Consider the following 26344-nt stretch of genomic DNA (forward strand, 5'->3'; position numbering starts at 1 on the left):
TCTATTAATTTCAGAAAATGCTGTCTAAGGTTGGTTTTTTGCTACTTTGCCTTCTCATTTTCTTTCAAGATTGTATGTGTTCATATTTTTTATTGACTATTGTTTTGCATGTAACAGTATTTTCTCAGAAAAAGGAATTTCAACCCAAATATATCAAATGGATTATGAACACTAGGTGGTATGTAAAAATGCTGTAGTAGTGAAATCTTGATGTGGGATTTTACTGCCAACTTCAGTGGGGCTAGCATTTCAAATAGAGGGATTCAAATAAAACTAAACATCCTGTGTGTTTTGCTTGTTTAGAATAACTCCATTCATACCTTCAGAGCTGTTCAGGGTTTACAACACAAGTGAAGAGGGAAAGGAGTCAGTCTGTTGCCTGTCTGAACAGCAGTGCTGATCTGTTTACAGTTAAAACATTCTAATAGAAGAAGTTACAGAATTCAAGCATAGAAGCAGAATCGGTTTAGGAGGATACACAGCAAAAAGTGGCCAAAGATGATGCTGCCTGGTGCCTCCCTTCTTTATCATTTTGTTTTCTTCAGCCTCTGTGGTGGTTAGTGTGCTGTGTGTTAGCATGACTCACAAGAGACTCCAGCCCCTCAAGCCAGTCAGTATCATGCTTGACTTTTAAGAACATGTTTCAATCCAATCTGAGGATTTTGACAAGGTCTAAAAGTGTCATATTGTTACCTCAACAGTGGCTGCTACTTTTGCTTACATCAGCCTGGACTAGCCTCTTGGAAAACTTGCTGTTGCTTGCAAGCAGTGCCAAAATGGAGTGGAAAACTCAATCTGTGATATCATCTGGCTTCAGAAGCCATCTTCAGCATAGTACCACAGAATGTTTCTCTGCTTTTAACATAATAATAAGTGAAAAAAAAAAAAGAAGAAGTAGATTATCCATCTTGGTACAGGAGCTTAAAATCAATACACATTTCAGTTATTTTCTATGGGACTCATTAATTTTATAGGTAAATAGCTCAGTGTTAAATATTCCTTTACTTGAAGTACGTAACTTCTCATATGTAGAGTTTTGCAGGGCAGAGTGGTTTTTAGGAATGGTGTTACATCACAAAGTAAGGAACTTAAGTGTAGCCCTTGGAAATTCATACCACTTGGGCATTTCACTAGTTAGTAACAGATAGAACACATCATGAATTCATAAGATCTCTGATCAAGTAAACTCTGCAATTAGAATGATAGTTTACATCCCATTGCCATATAAATGTGTGTGTGTGATAGTTACCCATTTCCAAGGTTTTTAATGATGTTTTGCACTGCTTTAATGTAGCAGCATATTTCAAAACTTAAGGGCAAAGGATGTCTTTGGAATAGAATACTTTTATATGCATTCCATATTCTTCAAACCTCATATGACTGCAAGCAAATTGAAGAATGTAAGCATATATAGCTCACTAAAGTTGATACAGTATATCCAGTTTTTGCTGAAATAAAGTGAAATTAATAAAAGTCACAGTCACAGATAAAACAAGCCAATTCTGGCTTCATTTCTGCAAGCATTTTGAGGACACCTGTTTGGAAGAGGGAAGTTTGTGTTTCAAGAGAAGACTGGGGTAGAGCTGGGTGCAGCGTGGCCCTGCAGTTAACATATAATGAAGGATTATTATACAGCCCTAGTGCACAGAACAAAATGTAACACAAGATTCTTTAAAAGTCTGCTAAAGATCATAAGGATATCATAGGATAATTTAAGCTGGAAGGGACCACAAAAGGTTACCTAATGCAACTGATATTACCTAATGCAACTGATATATTACTGGTATTTACCAGGCATTTTATTTGAGCTGTTTGGGAGGGATGGAGTAGTACATCTAAGAATTATAAAGTTAGAAGTTTAAGACATATTTTAATGGAAGAAATTTGGGACAGTTAGTATGATTTGGACCTCTGTTCATGAGAGCTACCTTTAAGAACTAAAAAGAAACAAAACTAATCTCTTTTATTTGAAACATGCCAGAATGCTTTTTTAATTTATATGTTAGCTTACCTATTTATCTCAGTATCTGAAAGAGTATTATGTGGATTTTTTGTATCTTTGTTTTAAAGATCAACAAAACTGTTGATAAAACAAATGATTGTTCCTTTAAGCTGTAAATATCTCATGATGATAAAAAAAAGAGAATAGTAACTTGGAAAGAACAAGTGCCACTAGCACAGAAGTGGCAATGGTGCTTGTCTGAGGGTATGTTCCTGCTTCCCCGTGTGTGTCCATTGTTCCTGCAGACACATTTTATTAATGAATATTTGAGGACTGAAAAACTTTAAAGCTTCACAGGACTTCTTTAGCTGACAACAAAACACAGATGTGTTCATATATGCTGTTGGTGATTTATTTTTACTGTAAATGTATGGATACGTAAGTCTCATACCTGGCTGATTTTCAAAAAGGTCGTGCACCTGCTTCTCCTTTTTTTTGAAAAGGAAGCCAGGTAAATTCATCCAAATATCTTATACCTCCTTGTCAGTTACCACCCCAGTTTGTTCTTGTTTCCTGTCTCTACAGTTATACCCATACCCTTGTCTTGAGAAGGAAAAGTAAAAGTTGTCTATTCTGGAACTAGAAAGTTTCCGAAATGGTGTGGGAAGTGATACGCATCTCCAGTCGTTTCTCGTAGTGCATATCCTAAAGCCTTCCTCTCCAAGTTTCTTCATCCTGAGCCCAAACAGCCATTGCATTTCCTGGCTTATGGAGAACTCTTTGGGTTGCCAAGGATGCAGGCAAGCAGTGGGCTCTTCTCCACAATACACGTAATGAAAATAAGTATAAAAGGGAATTCTGTCTTTACACATTGGAGAACCACAGTCCATGTCTGCAGGCATAAATCAATGTACTGCTTCTTTCCCATTAACCATTGGTTATCTTAGAGCAGTCCTCTGCTGTCAGTAGTGGTTTTAATAGCATCAGAATCTGAGAATGCTGAATATTGTCCAGATGAAGTTAAGAGATTTTCCATTGAACTGGAAACTGTTTCTTCTTTTGACCTCACTTGTTTACTTTTATCATTTGCATAAATTCGTTATTAGCATTTTACATTACAAAGCATTTGGGAATCATGTTTTCTCTGTGTGAATAACCTCGTTTGAATGCAAACAGTAATATTTTCAAACAAACAGAACTGTGATTTTTGCTATCTGATATTCACCATTCATTCTCTGCTGTTGTCTTGTGTAAAAGGTTTTATTTAACCAGCCAGGAAGAGAAGCATGGCCCAGAATATGTGACTTTGAATATAGGTCCCAGCTTCATTGCACCTAATTTGAGATAATACAAACTATTAAGCCGCTTCAGAACTTTTAGGATCTGATTAGCATCTTGAAGTGTCTTCATTGACACTTTAAGTAGTTTTGTAGGTAGGGTCTTTATTAGATATATAGTCAGGCCGTTCTTCCCCTTAATATATATTGTTAATTAGTTCTGCAGCCAGATTGTTCAAAGTTAAATACAAAATACTCAGCAAATGAGTCAACATATCAAATACATAATGGAAAAAACTCCAAGTCTTTTCATAAATGGAAGGCAGAAGACCTGTGCAAGGTGAATTTGGAATTGGTCTGGAGCTGTTTTACTGAGATTCCAGTTTAGGTGCTGCTTCTATGGTTATTTCTGGTTTGTTTCTTTTGAATACGAAATACAATGAAATAAATGTAATAAAACATTGCATAACATTTTTGAGGATTATTTTAATTTGGAAATCAAGTAAAATTTGACTAAGAAGTTTTGTTTGGATTTTCAAAAAAAGTTATGTTGTAGAAAGTGACTTTTCTAAGAATTAAAATTGAGTATTAAACTGAGACAAAAAAGGCAAAATATTATAGTTCAGGAATGATTACAAAGATGTATCACTTTGTGAGGATCCACGTGTTGCCAGGTGCCACAGCTCAGAGAAATCATGTACGCTAAAGGTTTTTATTAAAAGAAAAAAAAATCCTAAAAATACTTTCCTATTAAAATGGTGCAAATAATTTAAAAACTAATTAAACACATCTGATGGAATGCAATAGAACTAAGCATATGGCAGTTAAAATCATCTTTCACATTTAAATGATTTATTGATGTCAATAGAAGTATTCATTTGAGGAAAATGTTTAAAGTTTGGCTTTTCAATACACCTTGTTATCCAAACATTCAACCCAGGATAATGTGGAATTAATGAAATTACAACAGATGCATTTGAAGTGGGCACAGAAAGAACAAATCAGTGCCAACTGAATGAGGTGGAAACTATGTGGTAGTTGTTTTTATGGATCCTAAGGAAATCTGATTTTGCAGAGGAACTTCTTCATTCTCACATTGCCCACTGGTGGTCTCCAGATGGTGAAAGACTGGCATTTCTGACCATAAATGACTCTTTGGTACCAAACATGGTTATTCCCCAATTTACTGGTGGTCTGTATCCAAAAGGAAAGCAGTATCCGTATCCTAAGGTAAGATGAATATAATTGTAGTACTTACCTCCCCTTTGTTGTTCAGTGATAATATTCAATCACATGGAAGCAGTGTTTCTAGACAGCAACAGAGACTAATTTTATTTATGTTGCTTTTCAGGAAATACCTTTTTTTTTTTTTTTGCAGACTGTAACACCTTTTGCTGGAAATAAACTGGGTGAGGGAACAGCAGATAAAGTAATTCATAGTAATTTCATCATTGGTGCAGCTTGGTAAAATCAATTCACCACTTCTGAGAGAAGGGTAGTATGTTTGAAGGACTGCACAAAAAAAAAGATGCTTTCACAACTGCACTGGAGTCATACATGCAGCATGTTCCATTTCACTAATGTAATCCAGATATGGAATTCCAGATCTCAGGAAATGATGCTGTTATTAATAAATGTGACAGACTGACCTTGAATAAGATAAGCCACAGTAAAATCTTTTCCTGGTCATCATAATCAGGAAGAGGAGGGAGGGAAGGGGGAAATATTAGAACTGTCACCGAGTTTCAGAAGATCTAGAGGAGGAGGTTTAGATTCAAGTTGGAAAGTTAAAGAACAGCCCAGACAGGGATAATGTCTGAAATTATTAATTTTTTGGGGGTTTCCCAATTAGGTGATTCTCTAGCTGTCCTTTTTGTGCTGAGCTCCAGCACTGGTATTATATTCCAGCTTACCAATTTATCCACCACTTGCGTGCAATTTCGAAGTGTCTGAGTTCGTTTCTGATAGGATATGTAGGATATATAGGTCCATGTATGTGGTACTCCTGTGACATTTTGAGGGAAGTTCATTTAGAGCTTTAGAAAATATTAATGTTACCCTATTCCTTGTACTGTTTGTTTAGTGATGACCCTTTATTTTTGATGGGTGGACAGTTAGACTGTACCAAGTACTATGAAATAATATTATGTGTGATTTAATGTATTTTGCTATTAAATAGTACTCTAAAATAATTAAGTAATATTTTCAGAGGTGGTTTATATACTTGCTTTGTCAAAAGGCTTGAATGACAGCAAGGAAAAAAATAAGGAATACTTTTAAAAGTCAGCTTTGTAAACAAGAAATGAGTAATTCCATTTCATTAGCAGTTCAGCATAAAAGTGATACATAATAGTACTTCAGTAATCTCATTAATGAAAAAAACATTATCTTTTTTTAATGTCTCAATTTAATGCTGATTTAGCTACCATTAAACATCATTAATTGGTAATGAAGCTTGTGGTATAGCAAAAGAGATGAAAAAAATGTTATCATAGAATGAAAACTTTAGAGAAAATTATATTTATGATTTAAAAATTAAAGGAAACCCACAGGCAATTGTGGATACTGGAACATGTGTATCTGTGTACATGCCTAATGCACACTGTATTAAAAAATATGAAAAGGGAAGTTTAAATTCTGTTACACAGCTAGAGAACAAAGTAATATTTCAATGTAAAGAGTTCTTGCACTACTGAACATATGTGAGAATTATACAAAATTTGTGCTATTTAAATTGTCATGAGGAGGCCCAGAGTGGTAGAGGAGTTGAGGCTGTTTGCTGTTGAAGGAGAGATGTGGATGTGAGAGTTTTCTGCTCAGATAGAAAAACCACATTCAGCTGCCCATGTCCACTGCAGGCTTAAGGAGAGCTCAGTGTTCACCCCACTGACCCCAGCACCTCCCCAGCTGTAGAGACCTAGTATTGAATTGCATTGAACTACAGATATTTGTAGCCACAGATATTCGTAGCAGAGACAGTATGTTGGGGCAGTACAGCCCTGCATGGAGGACCAGCCCAGGCTGGCAGGTTTTTACCTTGCCCTCCCACTATTAAACAGGAGTCAAGCCCACTGAGAGACTTGCTTTTCATTCTCTGTATCCCAAATACAGTGTATAGTGTTTGTTGGATGACTCCTGTGACTTACATGAAAAAGAAGCTTAGATGTGATATGGTTTGGACAGCGATGTAGGACTTACAGCATCTCCTTGCAGCCCTGCAGAGCCTTCCTTTCTATGGCCAGTTCTTTCTTTTCATCTTAGGAACATGACTCAGAAACAAGCCAAGTTACAGGAAGAAGGATAAATCCTTCCTCCCTGTAGATCCTCAGGATTTGTCAGCCTCGTCCCAGTAGATATATATCAAACTGTCATTTTATTCCCCTTTAGAAAAAAAGAAGCATTTTGTCTCTCTTAGAGCTGTCCTGCCAAAGCAGCTGAGTCCTAAACAGACCCAAAAAATACAGATTTCCAGCTAAGCAAACCAAGGAAGGAAGTCCAGGAGAAAATTGTAAAGAAAGAGAAGGAAGAGGAGGAATGCTACCCCAGATATAGGTAGTGCAGCTTTTAGAAGAAGGAACAATAGTGTCTGGAAAAGACTTTGCTGGAGGTTGTATTTAACTGCTGGTTTAGGAACTGACTTTTTGCAGCTGACTTTACTGAAAGAGGCCAAGCCACTCCTAGCATTGGTCACTTGCTCTGCACAGGAAGGTCATGGAAAGTAAAGGGCAGTGAGAGCATTATTCAATTAATGCTTCATACTTTTATTTGTGTAATTCATATGTCTGTGAAATTAATTTTTAAAATTTAAGATTTTAAAATTTTAATAATTTCTCAGTATGATAAAGCTGCTGAACGAGTGAGTCTATTTAGCTGTCACTGATTCAGTGCTTCTAAAGCTCCTATTATTTTTCTTTTTTCAAAGGCAGGTCAAACAAACCCAACAGTAAAGCTGTTTGTAGTTAATCTGTATGGACCAGCACATACACTGGAACTGATGCCACCTGACAGCTTTAAATCAAGGTATATAATTTCATTGTTTTGAAATTCATGTTTAATTTAACCTGACTGTCTCTTAGGCTAATTGCCTTTTTACATCAGCACAACACTTATCTTTGGCTGGAATGCACTTGATCCCTGTCCCTGTGGCTGAACATAATGATAATAACATAAAATACAGCTCTACTGGATTCATGCTGCTCTTAAAAATCACAGGGATCTAGGATCTGCTGATAATCAATGTCCCGAGAAGCTCCAATTTACTTGAAATGTATGAAATTAGGAATTGTAAGCTACGATCAAGGAGCTGAACACTCTGCTGCTTCTGAGGTCATTGCAGTCACTCCCAGAATTCCCTTGCTGTGTGCCAGCTTTATTCTTTCAGTTTCTGATATTAGACTGCAGAGCATAGAAGTGTCTTACTAATGCACAGAACACATAATCAGGGTGTTCCGTCATTTAGAGAGAATTGTTTTGAACTTTTCAAATCCCATAGGTTACAGAAAATGTCATTTCTCATCACAGCAGATAGATGCAGTGAGGTGACAGCTGAGAGGCAATGCCACCAGATCACATAAGAGTACATCACACACTAAGAAGGACAGTGCTGTGTTTTTCAGGACAAACTGCTTCAGAACTGCTGAGCTAATTTAATAGTCACTTTGACCTGGAAGCTGAAGTTATAAGGTCTGGCTGCAACTGGTGACTTTCCTGCTAAAGTTACTACCTTAAGCTAAGCTCCCAATTACCTGTCCTTGCTTGAGGTGCCGTGAAACTTTTGTTAAAGAGCAAAGAAATTTTTATCCTTTCCCATGTGTGTTGCAGTGATCTTGATTAAATTCCTATTGTAGTTTCAGTGCATATACTAATGATCTTCTAAAGTGTTACATAATAAAGGTAATAGTAATAATAACAACAGTTACTACAGTGCAGATGTAACTGCAGTCTGACAGCCAGGGAAGTGCCACTTCACTCAGGGCTTTTTCAGGTGGAGAATGGCATGAAAAAGGATTGGCATGCATAAAGATGAAAAACAAAAACAAACCACTTTTGGTTTTGCAGTTCCTACAAACCCCAAAAGACTTTATTGTCATTGTTCCCCAGTCAGGATGTTAACAGTGAGCACTGATTTACAACCATTGCAACCAATTTCAAGCTTGTGTAGCTCTCGTCTGCACAAATTGAGGTACCCTAATTTAGTGCTGGAATAATTTAATAGTGAATTTTGCCTTGCAATTATTTGTGTCAACTGTAATGCTCACTGACTGTGTTAGTCAAAGGAGTTATTCCTAATGAGTTCCACTTTTTTGAACTATTTTTTTTCTGTTGCTGGACCACTACTGAAAGCCGTAATAAACTCTCCCACTACTTGCTAACCCTTCATTAATTTAAGTAGCAGTATAAGATCTGAAAGAGATTCCTTGCCATCATGATTAACATCTCACTCTCTTAAACATAATTAAAATTGTCATTTGAATGTCAGAAAGTACAAAGACATTAAAGGAGAAATGTGTAAATCCCTAAGAAAAAAAAAACAAAACCTTGAAAATGTTTTTCAGATGTTATGGTTTCACTCTAGATTTTTCAGATTGAGTCCTTCTAGATTTTTCAGATTCATTCTTCCTCCCCAGTAGACTGAAAACAAAAGTGGAATCTAATTATGAATACTGCATCTTGAAGCTGTGGGGTAGCAGTAGCTCAATTTCTGGAATTTCTTTTGTGAGCCTTAACAGGTATCTTTGCCAGATTTTTGAGTCCTTAATGAAGACATTGTTGCTGTTTAATAGAAATAATAGTCACGTTTAAAATTGTATATTGCTACTCTATCAGAAGACTGAGTGAAACTATTTGTACCTAGGAAAAAAAGTTAGTTTCGTCTTAATTTTAGCTATTAAGTTAAAATGTCTGTGCTGCAAAATTTAGTAAAATCGTATAGTTTTGAGCCAAGTATACTGTAAATCTTGCATTCTGACTCTGGATTTCAGCAGCAGTCAGTCATCACACTGGTCATCAATCCATATGTATCTCCATATATCAATATATATACAGGTATGAAGAAAGAGTTTTTAAAAGGCCTTTCCAGAGTGGAAATCTGTGGAATTTGTGGTGGCTGGGAATTTTTGCTTTCAAGTATTAACTTTTTTAATAAAAGTAGTAGCTTTTAATGGTCAATTTTTTTTTCTGTACCTTTCTAATCTATTCATTATGAAGTCATTTAGTAAATAGGTCATGGGAGTCTTTCAGAACTAAGTGGTATGGGACACCATGAGATATAGTTATATGGATCTTTCAGAGCAGAAACATTCAGAAATACAAATTGTGCAAGTCATAACCAGCTGCTGTTATGGGAAAGATTCGCTCCTACACAGAAAAACCACACAAATAGATAGGGAAGGGGGCTTCTGTTACTTTTAGCCATCGAAAGTAGCATTCAGATTCTCCACTCTCCCCAGCTTTTCTCTGATTTTTAGGGCATCTGGGAACTTGTTGTAAAATTGAGTAAATTGTATGTTCTGCCTTCATTTACTTCTTGCAGTGACTCTGTAAAAGTGCTTGGTAGTATTTCCCAAGTCTTGTTCAGGTTATTCTAATATAAAGATAGCAATAACATGTATAAATTTACTCCTGAAAGTTTTAATATATGGAAAAATTTACCTTCTACTATTGTTAATGCCACAGAAAGGCTGTCAGTCTTCCTTTTGAACATATGGTTGGTTTCTGTTCAATTGTTTTAATTTTGAAATAATTTCCAAAAACTTGGTGTTTCCATTCTATGTGTACAACTATATTCTGTTTCCTTCAGTGGTAAACATGATTTTGTACTGCAGGATTTTCTTCTCATTAGTCACAGAAAGCAAATATACATGTAAGATAAAATAAGTTTATTAGTTCACTGCTAGCTGCTGAAATTCCAATTGGAAAGCTAATGCTTCCTGCTGCAAACCTTAAAAAAAGCAATATGGTGTACAAGTTGTCAGTTCAAACCGCTGTGCCTTAGGACACCTGAAGACTTCTTGTAACTGGTGATATTTAGATATAAGGTATTAATATCATATTAAGAAATTCTGTAGGCTGATTTTTCAAACCCCATGCTTGCATTTAGACATGTCAAAAAAAAAATTATTTCCTTCCAAGGTGGAAATCTCTAACACAGACAGAGAAGAAGTGAAATAACACGTGAAAGAAGATACAGTTTTGTTATTAGAGCTGTGTTCCATACATGATGAAAAGATTTTTTCTTCTAGAACAACGTACCAGCTCTTGAAAGTCTCAGTGTGAGGGTCATCCACTTTTTGCTTTCCCCATTCTCAACCATAGTGAGCAGGCTGCATTGACTCTGCACTATTCCCAGATGCTGCTGACCAAGTAGTTCTAAAATGCACTATAAGAAAATAAGTCAGCACTTTTTCTTACTTTTTCAAATAGCATTTAAATGCTTGGAAAAAAAATGCTAGACGTCCACATTCTCATTTCATATATGTCTGCTTTTAAAGAAACTGAAATGCACAGTAAGACCCTTCTGACATTAACTAAAAATTTGGATTATTGTAAGGATTTTAACTATTTTTTTGTAATGGAACTGGAAGCACTTAAGAAATTGAGTTTGCATAAATTCAGATAATGCTCTTGCAAGCTTCACCATTTTTTTTATTATCCAAATCATCAGAATCATTTGGTTATATATGTACTTCTAGTTTGAGATCACCTCTTGAATCTAGAAAGTTTAGTTTTATACCTCTGGCAGCTGATTTATCTGAGCCTCGCTTTGGAATATAAAGTTTATTTGATTCTAACTGGAAATGGAGGGAGGGGGGTGCAATTTGGTATTAAGAAAACTAGGATTTACTTTCACCTTTCCTTATGCTATGTCTGTTCTCTTCTTCCAAGCTTCTGCCCCTTCCCTCTTATGTAACTTCTCAATACTAATCGCTACCTCGCAAGGTTAATATAAAGGATTAATTTATTATCATACCGTATAGCAAATGACTGTAATCTATTCAGCCTACAGGATGAAAATATATTCACATACTTTATTGAAGCTTTCACACACAATGCCAAGGAATTTATTGATTACTCCCTGCCCTGTTCAATGGAAAGAAATGCAAGCTCTGCTCCTTTGCCAGGACAAGCTTCTGGTCAGCTGGGGCTGGGACCTAGCAGCCTGCCCAACCATCCTGCCAAGGCAGCTGTGCTTGGGGCTGAATAGGGGACAAAAAGTGAATGCTTTTTCTCACCTAGGCTGGACCACTCTAGGAGGAGTGTGGCCAACAGACTAAAGGAGGTTGCTCTGTCATCACCCATAAAGGCAGAGCATCACCCATACCAATCTGGTTCAAGGGGAAAAATCAGTTCATCAGCTGGCTACCAAGGTGCTTGTGGCCAGGTCCTATGGTTGTGAGGAAATGGGGAGCAGAGCATGTTAGCCTGACTGTGATGCTGCCCACGAACTCCCCTCTAATAGGGAGGGGAGCTAGAAAATCTACTTCTAGCCAAATACTTGTGGCTTAGTCAAAGAAGAAAACTGCAGTTCATCCATTAATGTATGCATAGATAAAGTTGTGTAGTATACCAAAATAATAACAAACTGTGCCTACCTTGTAGGTCATAGAATCAACTAGAATCATTAAATCAAATAGGTTGGAAAAGACTTTCAAGATCAAGTCCAACTGTCATGTCTCAATTTGTGTTTTTTTCCATACACATTTCTGAGAATTACATTTTCTGTTAGTATCTGTAAATTATCATATGCTTTTCAATACACAACAATATAAATAATTTAAAAACATAGTAAATATTCTAAAGCATTATGCATGTGCCAAGTTTCTGTTGTTTAGCTTCTTAGATAACAACCTGCCAGTAAACTAGTAGAGCATAATAGGTCGGCTTTCTTTAGATGAACCCTGTTGCATTTTTTATCAAAATCCAAATCTATTAAAACTATCAACCAAAGTAAGGTTCCTTTTTCCATTGACATAAATGTTAAATGTCTTTCAGCTATTCTTATGAGCAGATTTATTTCATAATCAGCTCATTGATTCAAAGTTAGAGCAGATTTCTTCATTATAGTGATTGGTATGAAGTTGCAAAGTTTGACTTCTTTGAGCAGGTTCTTAATATTGTGAGTTGTTTTCCTATAATGTTAGTCCATTTCAAATCTCAGTATTTAATGTTCAAATTCAATTATGATTGTAACTATGCTTCCAGTGTAATGCAGTGTAAATCCCTTTCCTTTATTCAGTTTACTGTCCCTGTTGACTTTGCTAAGCTCTTACAATCACAGCCAGCAAGGTACACATATGTATCTTTCTAGTCATGAACATCCCCAAACTTACAAGTGAAACAAGACATGCTGGACATTCTTGAATGATGATAAATGTATTAGCAAACTGTTAAACTACCTCCATAGAACTGTCTATCAATTGAGATAATAAAAATAAAGGAAAACATTCTATAAGAAATAAAGGTTTTAAAAATTGTGCCTTCAAGCATGGTGGAGGATAATAGCACCTTCGATATTTAACATGTTTTTATCAGCAATGAAGAATTAATCCAGATTTCATCAAGTTACAAGTCTTTGGAAAAAAATGAATTGCCATATACTCAGGAAAGACTGCTTTCTTAATACCTACAGTTAGATATTTTTTCTCACTGAATACCCTCCATCTGACTCAGGCCCTAAAGTCTGATCTTTCTTGGTGTACAGCTCCTCCTCAGCATACGTGAGATATTCCAGCTCCTACTGTTCAGCTGAGTGCATACATGTCATTTTCCTGGCTCACTGACCTAGGGGAAAGCTATACCTTCTTTATACTCATTATCTTATCTAACTGCCCTTAGGTCGATTTGAAGCCAAGCAGCAGATTTACGTGGAATAAATGTGGAATCAGAATTAGATCTCGACAAGGAGCTTGAAGCTCTTGGTTTTATGCATTGCCCAGTTCAATCCGGCTTAGAATAAAATGAGCCATGTACAAGCTCCTTTAATATTGACTGATCATGGGGTTCTGTAGAAGCAGACTCCCTTTTCTGTGTTTTGTACCTGTGAGTAAAGAGGAAAGCTCTCTTTGGAATTCAGAAAGAAAACAATCCTAGGGCAGAATGTGAGGGAAGAGACTCTAAAAAGTCTGAGATGAAAACTTGGCTAGAACATGAAATGTGGACTGGCTAAAAAACAAAATGGCAGGTCTGTGAGGCAGGGATTGAATGATATTTTCTTGACAATCAGGGATTTGAATGGGAATCCTGACAGCAGGTGAGATGGTGGAGACAGAGGAAGTGGGTGTCAAAAACCAAATTTTGTTTCCCATGATTGTCTTACAGTGGTCCTGCTGTGAGAAAGGGGATCAATAAGAAAAACCTTGGAACTGGCTAAACAAAGTATAGGAAAAAATCAGGAGTGAGGTGAGGAGATGCAGCTTGAATAAAACAAGCCATATCAAGGGAGAAAAGTCTGGTTGTTAGGCCAGTTGAATGCTAAAACTTGATTGAGTCTATGCCATGCAGCCCCTGTGTGATGCAGTGAGTTTAAACTAACATTACACATGCAATCAGTAACTGTGTTTGTTACTCTTTGGACATGCCATAAATTAATCCACAGTCTGATTTAAGAAATATTCCCAAGAAAAATGAAAGTTGTTCTCTGAACGTGCAAAGTGTTGGGTAGTATCTAAAATAATATTTTGCTTTAGTCCTTTGTCCAGAAAGCAATTGTAGTCTTTCCTCTTTAAAGTGATGTTGTGAGGAAACTTGTATGAACAGATGCAGAGGGTCCGGTAATCCCAGTACATTTGTGGGTTTGGTTCTGGAGGGAAAAAGAGAGCACTTATTTGCACTACTGTTACAATACATTAATGGCAAAAATGCCTGATATTTTGGAGAAAAAAACTGATAGCAGCTTCCTCAGAATTAGAACAAATTTTGCCCTTCAGTCTTCTTTGGTTTTATTCAACTGTATCAGCCAATCTAACAAAACATACATTTTTCTTCTACAAACTTTGACTTGGTCATATCTGTTGACTGCAACAATATTACTACCCTGTATGTGTCTATGCATACTGTATATTTGAAACACTAGATAAACTGCAAAACTGTGATTTACAAAGGAACATTACCTGGAGACAGTATTTAATTTCAGAAGGGTATGCATTACTGCATGTACATATTTATTTATATATACACATTATACTACACTCTTGATAAACAAGTAATAATGTAGTGAAATTTGAACATATTTTTATGCATAGTTGATGGAGAGGGTTAAAACCAGGGAATTTTTAAATTATCTTTTGCTTTCATTTCAGTAATCAAGGAGTTTGTGTCAGTGATGGGAAAGCATGTTATGGTTTGACTTGGACTATTAATTACTGTATCAGCTGGATTCTGAATGGTTAAATATTCTGTTTTCATCCCTCACTGAAGACTTTTTCAAATTGTAGAATTTGTCTGGGGGATAAATTAGGCTTTGTTGTCAGTGGATGTTTCTTACCTTGGTGTTCAAGTACTGGTAGAGGAAGGCAGTCCTCATTTATATACATTTTGAATATGTCTTTTTGGCTGTCTTCTGGTTTCTGTATGCACAGTTGCAATGTTTTTGAATGGCCTTATGAACTGCAGAGGGAGAAGTTTTCAGCTCTTGTTTCTTGAGTTCTGGTATGGGGAACCAGTTAACTGAGATTGTTGGATCATTACTTTGTTGATTGTGTCACCTGGTCTTGTGTTAGATCTTTTGTTACTTTTGGCATATATTTTTGCTCCTCGTTAAGTTAAAAGGCTTTTTTAAACCATAAACCATACATATTAGACTCAGCATATACCTGAAGTCACCATTTCTAGTCATTATTCTGGTATCCACATGCGAAAATTTCTGTTTCACTAAAAGTCAAACGTGAAACATATTGGGTTGTTCAGCTGTGTTCTTCAAAGATACGACCAGACTGAGGCTGGGTGAAGCTGTAGTGAACTGCTGCATCTCCTCTGTGGAACATCAGAGTTATATGCAACTTTGATTTTGACACTGCTTAGCATCTTTGATCTAGTAAGAAGTCTTTTGAATGTATAATTAAATGTATTGTCAAAGAATAATGAGATCTCCATCAGCATTAAATTAAAAACCTAATTATATGCAAGCTAAGACCCTTATTTTAAAGGGGGGATGAGTTTCCAGGCAAGTTCACTCCACTGTTGTGCATAACTCAGCTGGACTGTGAAAGCTGCCAGCTGCCACGAATAGAGAAGTGAAGCAAATAGCCTGACAGGGATGGCAAGCTGCAACAGGTCTTCCTCTATAGCATCACCAATCTGACAGCCTATTAGGATTCCAGGAAGGCAGATACTTCATACTATGAGTCTGTGCCTCGGAAATGTCCCTCACTCAGCCAGGGTTAAGAGACAATTTGACCAATATTATGACCTATTTGTTAAAATAGAAGATGGCACACACTGATGCTGAGTATGACTTCCCTTTTATACAGAAGTCCCATTATAAAATACTTGTTATTTTATAACAAGTGACATTTTAAAGTGGTCTTGTCTGCACTCTGACATTACAGACTTACAGACCTGGGTTTTTTTGTTTGGCAGTAGGGCTGGATTGTTTTGCAAAAATATGTGTCTTTTGAAGGGATTTAGTATAGGAAAATACTGGCTTTGTTGGAATTTAGTTTTTGCTTTTAAGCTGGCGGGCAAATACATGATTCATGTGTATTTGCAAATGTATGCTTCACAAGTATTATGTTTCAGAGTTGGTAAAGTTTATATATTCCAAATGACTGAGGAGGAGGAACTAACAGAGTACAAATTTCCCAGGGGGACAACGCACTAGAACTGATCCTTCCCACTTGTAGGAACAGAAATGCTGGGCATTTGGTGTTATTTTCTCCATCCCTCAATAATTATAATGTCATGTGGTACAAAGCCAACATTTGATGAAATGGACATTCCTGAATGATTTTTTTTTTTCCCAGAAAAGTTTAATCTGAAATAGGAATGATTTGAACATTGTGTTTTCAAATGTTTACTTAGGGAATATTACATTACCATGGTGAAATGGGTAAGCAATACTAAGGCTGTGGTGAGATGGTTAAACAGACCTCAGAATCACTCCATCCTTACTGTTTGTGAAACCACAACTGGAGCTTGCAGCAAGGTAAGTTGGATTCTTCCTATGCTTTCTATGATCTTTTTTCAAGGTTTCTCCCTGCATTTTGTCTTCATATTCAGAAAAAGATTTTCGGAAATCAGTTTGCAAATGCAGTAGTTGCAAGCTGAATATAATTAGTCAACAGGGAGGAAACGGATGTAAGAAAATTCCAAATCTGGTGAATTTTTTTCATGTAATTAGCAACTTTGAGTGACTTCTCCAGAATTACTAAGCTTTGTCCATTCATTAACTTCAGTGGAAACTGCAGTTGCTGAACATCATGTACTTTGGATACAGCTAGTGCAGTGACAAGTTTGTCTTCCATCAGATATTTTTAGCTGCCTGGTTTTTCCTCTCTCCCCCTACAGACTTTCATTTCAGATCTTTCTGTCTCTCACAGCCTAAATATGTTTTAGGGAAAGGTGTACAATTCCAGTAATTCCTGCAAATTTCATGGTAGAATTAAATAACTTCTGGAAAAACAATTATTAAAAAAAATTGAAAGGCAACAGGCATATTATATTCTGAATGTAAGCCAAGCTAAAATACATTTTTTTATTTGAATTCAGCCACATCCCATCCCTTGACCCAGACTTTGACTTCTAGCACTTTTGCATTACATCTCTCCATTTTCACAGTCAATCTCGCATCTTGAATGCAGTTGGCCACTTTCCCATTCTGAGTCACGATCTCTTCCCAGAATGAGCTGAAAGTATAAATATTTTCTATACATGTTAATATCAGTACCAGCAGATGCTCCAAAGTAGAGGGTATAATTTGGCAGTAGAAATGGTTATGAGTGATTAATGTAGGTCTAAGTTTGGCCTCTGAGTCAAAAGGTTCCCATCAGTGTCTGCTACTGAAGTCAGTCATGTTAAAGTATTAGGGATTATTTCTGAGCTTGTCTGCTTCTTTTGGTGCATAGTGCAAGTTGCTTTTCCTGATGCAGAAACCGTATGTAAGTCCCTAAACCATAGGTTAGGATTGTGAACATGGAGATTTGTTGATTTACTTGCTTTTTATCTGGTTCCTCTAAGCTTTGTGCCTTTTTATTAAGAAAGTCAGTCGTGAACCACTGTGAGCAGTTGCTTCTGGAAGGAGACCATTACCTGCTTCAAGGTCCTGTAATCCAGGGCATAATATAAGGGCACGAGAATAAGTCCTGCTCCAGAAAAATTGAAGGATCTTTATAGGTGTGTGAGGAAGGGTAGCGATACAGTATCACTGTAGTGAGTGCAGCTCAGACCCAGCTCATACTTGTAACCCTGATGGTTCCTACATTGCATCCAATAGAACAAGGTGATGTTCTTTAATTCAGTAACGGATGACAAAAGAGGCTTTGTTGTGAGAATTTGATGTTGTATCACACCATTTGAATTCAACTGTTGACCTTTTCTTTTTTTCCCCTAGCATTTTTGTTCTCAATTCCTAAAAGTACTGTATAAAACCAGCTGCTCTAATAGCTACAGGTTTTTAATTTTTCAGGCTGTATATGTACAGATGCTTCTATAGCTAATAAGTTTTGATTACTTTAGTGTGACTGTGGCAATTTACAGCAGTTGATGTATTTTTTTCCAGCAATGCATGCACAGTATCTGGTTGGGGTTTGGGTTTTTTGGGTTTTTTTACATGGCATGACGTAAAATATAAGTGACCAGTAAAAAGCAATCATTTATTTTTTTTTTTCTCTTCACTTATGCCACAGTACAGCCCATTAAAGCAAGGGATGGTGATTTGAGGTCTCACAATTTGAGCTTGATGCTGGCTGTTTGCGTGGTGTTGATGAAGGACCTAAAATATCCAGTTGTCAAATGATGCCTAGAGGCAGAAAACTAATAGAACTGCCTGTGTAAAGCTTCTTGATAGCTAATCAGAAAGGACTGAAAAAGGCATTCTTAGGTCCCCATGGTGTTCTACCCAAAGCTCTGGATAAAGCAGCTGACTTTGTAATTATCGTTTATTTCAATGTAAGTGTCAATGAAGAGATGTGAAGATTGTAACACAGTAGAAGAAAACCCCACGAAATAGCTAGAGACCTTTATTATTAAGAATGTGGGAAGTGCTTTGTGTCTATAGTTGTTCCATAAAAGTATTTTTTTCTTCTTTTTTTTTTTTAGAAATATGAAATGCAGTCAGACCTCTGGCTTCCTAAACAGGTATAGTATAAATGCTATTTCTGTGTGTATGAGTAAGTGATTTGCTTTATTTAATAACATTTTAATAATTTTTATTTAACCATATTACTTATATTTATTACATAAATTTCTGTTTCATTATATGTTATTTTATAAGCTATTAAAATCCATTCCTTTTAAAACTTAATAATTTCTAGGATCCTAAATTAATTTAACAGCTGAGGAGTATAGCAGTGTCTGTCTAAACAATCAAATGGCAGCTTGTTTCTCTGGTAGTGAGAATCCCACCACTTATCATCAAACGGAGGACATTTTGCTATCTAGCTGACCGTGTCAGTTGTGGAAAGAGATATGTACTTCCAGCGAGCAATTCAGCCCTTTGAACTGAGACACCTGTCTCGGTTTCATGGGCAATATTCCCTTCAGTTTCCAATCTCTGCATTCAGTTAAGTAAGCACTTACGTGACTGCTGATTAACTACCTACCTAACTCTTGGATGGTTAAAGACAGATCAGACAAATTCCATTTCAGGCATTTCCTATATACTGTGCTGATTTTTTTTTTTTCATTAAAAAATAATCTCACCAAATTAAGCCCCAAGGAGATCGAAGATTAGAGGTTATAACTTCTATAATTGGAATGCATGAGAATAATATTTCTAAATTCATACCCAAAACAATATGTTGATTGAATATGTCAGCAAATTATTCCATTTCCATAGTTTCGGAAGAGCTGTCCAATAAATGAGTGAAACACATTCTATTTAAAATATGTTTCAGGCTTCATTTTGCAACGTGCAAATGAGAAATGTTTTTTTTTCTTAGATATGCTTTTATAGCAAGCCATTTTCCTTTAATAATTCAAATGAGAAATCATTTTTAAAACACTGTGCTTTTATAGCAAACCCGTTTCCTTTCATACTTCTGTATAAAGTTAGACATGGAGAGATAGTCTCACATCAGGCTACAATTTGTGGTAAGACCGTGATTCAGAATATCACTTCAGTATGATTATTTTTGCCATACAACTTTATCAAAATCAGTGAGCCTTAAGCGTGTACTTAGTAACGTTTTTTCTGAGTCCAGGCCATGGAAACATTTATACTCTGCAGTAGCAGGACTTACCTCTGTCATTAATTGTATGTCTGCAAACAAATGTATCCTGTAAAGTCCTGCTGTATTAGAGACTTCCGGACCTTTCACTGGGATGGGGAGTTTTGCAAGGGCTGCAATCCATGCTTCCAGACAAGATTGTGCAATGGTAACTACTGGCATAAACACTATTTAGCTTTAGCCAACACGTTTCTGTTAATCTTTGCAGAATATATTGAGAAGCTAAGGATTTTTCTCCAATTTTCTTATGAACACAGCAACTACCAGATCCTAGAAGACAAAAAGTAGTAGTTTAATTAAGTAGTTTAATGAAAGTGTGACATACTAATGCAATCTTACATTTATAGAATGAAGAACCAGTTTTCTCCAAGGATGGCAGTAAGTTCTTCATGACTGTCCCAGTGAAGCAGGGAGGCAGGGGTGAATTTCACCACATCGCCATGTTTATTGTTCAGGTAAGATTTTGGTTCAGGCTATTTTCAATATCGTCCTCTAGGACTTCTATCAAGGACGCATGAGCCAAGCAAAGGCTTGCACTTCAGTAGATTCTGAACACTTGTGTTGTGGTCATTTGTCCTGTCCAGGTTGTCTTTTGGTGCACACAGGCATATTTGTAACATCTTACAGAACAAGTGGTATTTCTTCTCTTTTCTTAGACCTGTGCTGTGGTGGCATGTAAGGCCTGCAAATTAAAAGTACTTCCAAAGTACTCTCTCTGGAATATTTCATGTTTTCTTTGTACTTCTGTAGTCAAGCAGAGATGTTTTCTTGTAGAATGTTGCTGTCAATAATGTTTTGTAGCCACAGAAATTCAAGTGACCTGCAAAACCACTCATTTTAACCTCTTATATACACTATATCTGCATACATATAATTTTAAATGTCAATTCAGAATATTCAAGATCTAGTCTTATACACAGCAGTAAAGGGAGGCAATACCCAAATCTTGAAATTTTGTGAAACCTAGGACTGTTTATTACCCTTTGCAACATTTTCCAGTGGCTTCCATTTCCCAGGGTCATTACTTTTTCCAAAGAAGAATCTGAAAGAAGATAAATTTCCACTATGACTTTGAAGGTCACCAGTATGAAGTAGTGATGAACTAATAAAGGAAATTATGCCCTGGAACAGAACACTCCAAGGCATCTATTTAAATCAGCAGAGCATTAATCCAGGTACTTTAGAAGAGCCGTATGATGAGGAAGGATTATTAAGGTACCCAAAACATCAAAATAGCAGACCTGGCACCAGGCAATTCTATTATCTCCCTTTATGACAGTGTTCTGGTATGAACATTATTAAGTCTGAAATATATTCACAGTGATCTTCAGACAGAACAAGAGCAAAAGGACTTTAATGAAAATTTAACCTGAAGAAGCAAGAACAAGATACTCATTCACTAGAGTAAATATATCAAGAAACAATCAGAAAAAATAAGAATCAAAGACATGTCAAAATTTATCTTTTAATGAAAACAGTAACTCAGATGACAAGCTGGTAAATGTATATTAATATAGTAACCACAGAAAAATTCACCCTGGAGAAAAAAACATTTATTCAATCAAGTCTTATTTTGGTTTCTTCCCCAATATGAATAAGTATCTTTAAAACACATGAAATTATAGTGATGTAGATCTGAAAATTAACTTGCAGCATGCACAAGGATGTTAGAGATTCACTCGAATTTGCCTTAAATCTATAGAGTCTTTGCTAAAGAGCCCAGAAAACTTGATCCTAATTCAGGAAAAATTTTCAGCAAAAGATTAAGCTCACTCAGTAAGATAGTTAAATATATACCTTGTTGTGGTTTAAACCCAGTCAGCCATAAATCATGCAGTCTCTCTCTTACACCCCTCCCCCTTCTTCCCCTCCCCCTGCTCCTGGAGGGATAGGAACGAGAATCAAAAGAATGCAACTCCCGCTGGTTGAGATAAGAACAGTCCACTAACTAAGGTATAACACAAATCACTACTGCTACCACCAATAATAATAATGATAAAGGAAATAACAAGGGAAGAGAATACAACACCTCACCACCCACTGACAGATAACTCACCCCACCCAGCCCAACTGAGCATCGACCGATACCTAGTCCAACCCCGCAGTCAACTAGCCCTTCCAGGTAGCTCTGTTACATCCTGGGCATGACATGCTGTGGTATGGAATACCTCTTTGGCTAGTTTGGGTCAGGTGTCCTGTCTCCACTTCCTCCTGGCCTCTCCTCCTCCCTGGCAGAGCATGAGACTCACAAAGTCCTTGGTCAGACTAAAACATCTGAGCAGTAACCAAAACCATCAGTGTTATCAGTGCTGTTTCCAGGCCAAAAGTCAAAACACGTCACTGCACCAGCTACTAAGAAAGAGAAAAAAATGACTGCTGCTGCTGAAACCAGGGCAACCTACTTTTAAATACGTTTTAATCCCTCCAGAGTAATGTTTAAATTCAAGCTTATGATTAAGAGTTTAGTTTTCTGTCCAGTTTATGCCAAATAAGAGCCCTGAGTACTGTACAGCTCCAAAAAGCAAAAGTACTTCTAGTTTAACCACCATTACCATGAATAAACAAATCCAAATGGTATCACCAATGACATATTTGACTTTAAGTGTGAGAAGAGAAAATGTGGTATCCAGTGGATCAACCATTATTCATCGACAAGCAACATTCTGTGTGGTAATGTGGCTTATACAGAGCAATAAAGGACAGGAGATAGGTTTATATGATGTGTTTTATACAGTGCATTAATCTGATTGTCCATTATTTCTAAAGCAAACATGGAGGCATAAAAATTATATTAACCATAGCCCATAAAGTGTTTTGTCCCATCAGATGTTTGTTATACCTTATGAGAGCCACAGCAGCATAACATGTGTCCTGCAGAATTCAAAGCAGTCATCAGGTCGCTGGTACCCAAATGGTCACAGTTTCTCATGATAGAGCTCAAATAACAACGGAATCTGGCATTCAGATTCTCATTACTTCTCTGTACTTCAGTATAGTTATTAGCTCATTAAGAGAAATCAGCCTCCATGTGCAGGAAAGTTAAAACACAGGGGGTTACAGGGGTCTGAGTTATGAACATAGTAAATTTTAAGGGCCTGATTTAGATTAATCACTGAGGATTATTTGCTAGTCTTAGAACAAGTGCTGACAAATGATGGTCTTTCTTGGACTGCATTTCTTTGACTTTACTTTAGAAAAGCATGTGTCACTGGTACAACAGAAGCAGGTTAGCAGAACCATCTAATTAAATTTTGCAAGGGAAGGTTACTGCTTAAAAGTCTGTTATCTATTCTGTTATTTACTGTCTGAATGTAGAGAGCTAGATGTGTGTTTTATTGTTCTCAAATGCTTTTAATAAATTCTGAAATATTTAAAAGAAACTAATCTCAAAATGGGATTGGCTCGTACTATGTATCTAGAAATTTCTTACGTGGGGTTTTCAACTCTAGAAAGTCTCTTTTTTTTCAACCACAAAATAAGAATTATACAGTCACTTTAATGGATCAAGGCAAGAACTTCCTGCAAGCTTTATAAATTATGTATTATGGCTGTAACCTTGAAAAATAACCATGTTTATTAACGCTTGGCTGGTCTTTTTATTTCTGTTTCTTGTTAGATTCTGTGATCTCAATACTTAAATATCTCTTTCAATAGTTGCAGCTTCTCTCTCTCTGGATAACAAATACTTCTAATAAATCACTAATTTGTATTTTAATCATTCTTGGAGACAGCATTAACTATAAGAATCTCATGAAAAAGGGAATAGTCATCAGAAACATGTGTAGAGCACCTAGCACAATGGTACTGGCAAGACTTGTCACAGAGGCTTGTTTCTTCCAGATATGTCTCATCGATGTCCTTGAGCATTTTCTGCTTTCTAGTGACTGCTGCTCTTGATGTAGAGCTCAGAGTTTACAGCATACAGTTCAGAAATACGGGGATTAAAGAAAAACTTTTTGCCTTTATGACTTTCCATGGGCCACATAACTGCTGAGGCCACAGTGATTAGGTGTGCTCTGCTGCTTTGGATTTACAGGGCGTGAGGTCAGAAAGCACCGTTGCATCCCCATCGGACCTAATTTGTAATTCTTGCAGCTCAATTTCGCCCCCTAAAGCAGAGACATAAGCCAAAGTATCACCTTTATCCTTTAGAAAGTTTGTCTTGAATTTGAAAACTACAAGTTTTTATATATAGGCCAAGCATCATAAGCCTTGTATACAGAAAAAACAGTTTAAGTATGTTCACACTGTATTATAGTGAGGGTTTAACTTCTAATCTTCAATAGCCTAAGCCACAATTTTACTTTTGCACTTGGAAGTAATCTCAAATGAGCTTCTCATTCTTCGGTATCCATTGTTTTTAATGTGTGTCAGATGAGGAGTCTACTGCATCTTACAAGCAAAGAGTAGGGTTTTGCCTGGAGGTAGATACCCATTGCATCCTGATGTTTCCTAATTCAGTTCCTGGTGCACTGGTTGAGGACAAAACTGCCATCATGCTCTTTGAGAGAGGTTTTGAATTTCACCTAGTAGCAGTTATTTTCCTAGGCTCACACTGGGACAGAAATAATTTATGAGAAGGAGAAAAGGGTGCTCCCCAACTTGTAAGCATTTGGTTCAGCTGCTAAAATTTGGAGCTACTCTTAGACTCTTCTTATAGATCCTGGATAAAGAGAGACTTCTCCAGAATGCATGGTGGAGCAGGAGCTTCAACTAGAGAACTGAGTGGTGCATTTCTCGTAGAGGTTTGCCTGCTGCTTTGTATGACTGTGGTGTTCATGACCTGTCTTGTCCCAGCGTCTTTGCAGTATTCTGGGCTCAGTAGAAGCACGATAAATGTGAAAACCTGGTGTGCTCACTCTGGTGCAGAGTTCTGGTTACAGGGGTCTGAGTCAGATTCCCTGCTATGCCACTGTGAAGGAAAAGTAACACTAAGAGAAACAAAATATGTGTAATGACAAGGTCCTTACCTTGAAGTATGCAACTTCTACTTTTTGCTGGCATATGACAAAAAAAATTGTGATGAAAACTGAGATGGTTTTAATGTCTTTGAAAGGTTTATATGTGGAAGGGAAAGGATCAGGCCTGTCAAAAATGTCAGATTTGTACTTTAAACATGTTTGTTGCATATTAAAGTTTAAAAAGATGTAATTAGTAGTGATATGTGAAGACAATTCCACTAGGCAAAGAAAAAGGTACCAAGTAAGGTGAAAGTTAATGTTTTCCATCTCTATCCAGGCTAAAAGTGAACAAATCAGTGTGAGACACCTGACATCAGGAAACTGGGAAGTTATCAGAATCCTGGCATATGATGAAAATACTCAAAAGATGTAAGCACTATTCTCTTTGTTTATGAAAATAACTGTTAATAAAGCAGAACCAACTTAACTGGAAATAGCATATATAAAATTAACCAGCAATGTTTCTTTCATTTTTGAGCTTTGCTATAAATTTGACATTCTTGAGTACATAAACTGCAGTTGTAAGACAATTTGTCTGCCAGTTTTTATGCAGAGGGAAAAGGAGTGTACCGTGACCTCAGTTGACTCAATGGATTTTTTAAAATAAAACAAGTCAACACACAAAGCAGCAATAACAACATTTTGGTGACAAAGTCACAGTACTTGATAAAACCCAAAATCTTCAGGGTATATGCTTACTTGGTTAATGTATGAGGTTTCTGGACATTGGGGATCTGATTCAACCTCATAAATTAATTATACAGAGAGGTTATCCAAACCCCTGATTCTTACCCAATTTAGTCAGGGATGAATCTTTCTGCAACCCATCTTAGTGTTATAGCTGGAGTGAAATTCATCATATACTTGGTGATTTTTTAGAGCAGTACAGAACTGACAAAACATCTGAAGGCTCCATATGACTTAGTGGATATTCATTAATCTTCACATATATATGCACATGGCAAAAATAAATAGCAGTGTCTACTTCTGATTTTCTTTAAAAGGTACTTCAGCAAGGACCTTTTTGAGGTTGCAACAATGCCTGTCATCTCCACTGGAACTGGAGAAACAGCCTTTCTGATGACTTATAGAATCATAGAATAGTTAGGGTTGGAAAGGACCTTAAGATCATCTAGTTCCACCCCCCCTGCTGTGGGAAGGGACACCTCACACTAAACCATTTCACACAAGGCTCTGTCCAGCCTGGCCTTGGACACTGCCAGGGATGCAGCATTCACAACTTCCCTGGGCAACCCATTCCAGTGCCTCACCACCCTATCAGGAAAGAATTTCTTCCTTATACCCAATCTAAACTTCCCCTGTTGAAGTTTTAACCCATTGTCCCTTGTTCTATCACTACAGTCCCTAATGAAGAGTCCCTCCCCGGCATCTCTATAGCCCTTCATATACTGGAAGGCTGCTAGGAGGTCTCCATGCAGCCTTCTCTTCTCCAGGCTGAACAGCCCCTACTTTCTTAGCTTGTCTTCATATGGGAGGTGCTCCAGTCCCCTGATCATCCTTGTGGCCCTCCTCTGGACTTGTTCTAACAGTACCATATCCTTTTTATACTGAGGACACCAGAACTGCACACAATACTCCAGGTGAGGTCTCAGTAGAGCAGAGTAGAGGGGCAGGATCACCTCCTTCCACGATTTTTGCCATAATTTCTTGATACTTTTGTGGTGGCAGACTGCATGTGGGTTATCTCAGCCACTTGAGAGGACTTCCTTACCCTCCTTCTGTCTCTCAAGCAGAAACATTGCTGGGATTTCAGCTTTCGCA

General features: G+C 36.9%; 1 protein-coding gene across 1 annotated transcript in view; it reads left to right on the forward strand.

Moving 5' to 3' along the window:
• Positions 1-26344, forward strand: part of DPP10 (dipeptidyl peptidase like 10) — a 234834-nt gene that overhangs the window by 183291 nt on the left and 25199 nt on the right. The window contains exons 9-14 of the mRNA XM_005154047.3: positions 4295-4449; positions 7142-7239; positions 16237-16360; positions 18472-18510; positions 19949-20056; positions 24840-24931. Coding sequence (XP_005154104.1) covers positions 4295-4449; positions 7142-7239; positions 16237-16360; positions 18472-18510; positions 19949-20056; positions 24840-24931 — 616 coding nt within the window. The remainder of the gene's footprint in view (positions 1-4294; positions 4450-7141; positions 7240-16236; positions 16361-18471; positions 18511-19948; positions 20057-24839; positions 24932-26344) is intronic.

This window comes from Melopsittacus undulatus, chromosome 4 (genome assembly GCF_012275295.1).
Source record: "Melopsittacus undulatus isolate bMelUnd1 chromosome 4, bMelUnd1.mat.Z, whole genome shotgun sequence".
Lineage (NCBI taxonomy): Eukaryota > Metazoa > Chordata > Aves > Psittaciformes > Psittaculidae > Melopsittacus > Melopsittacus undulatus.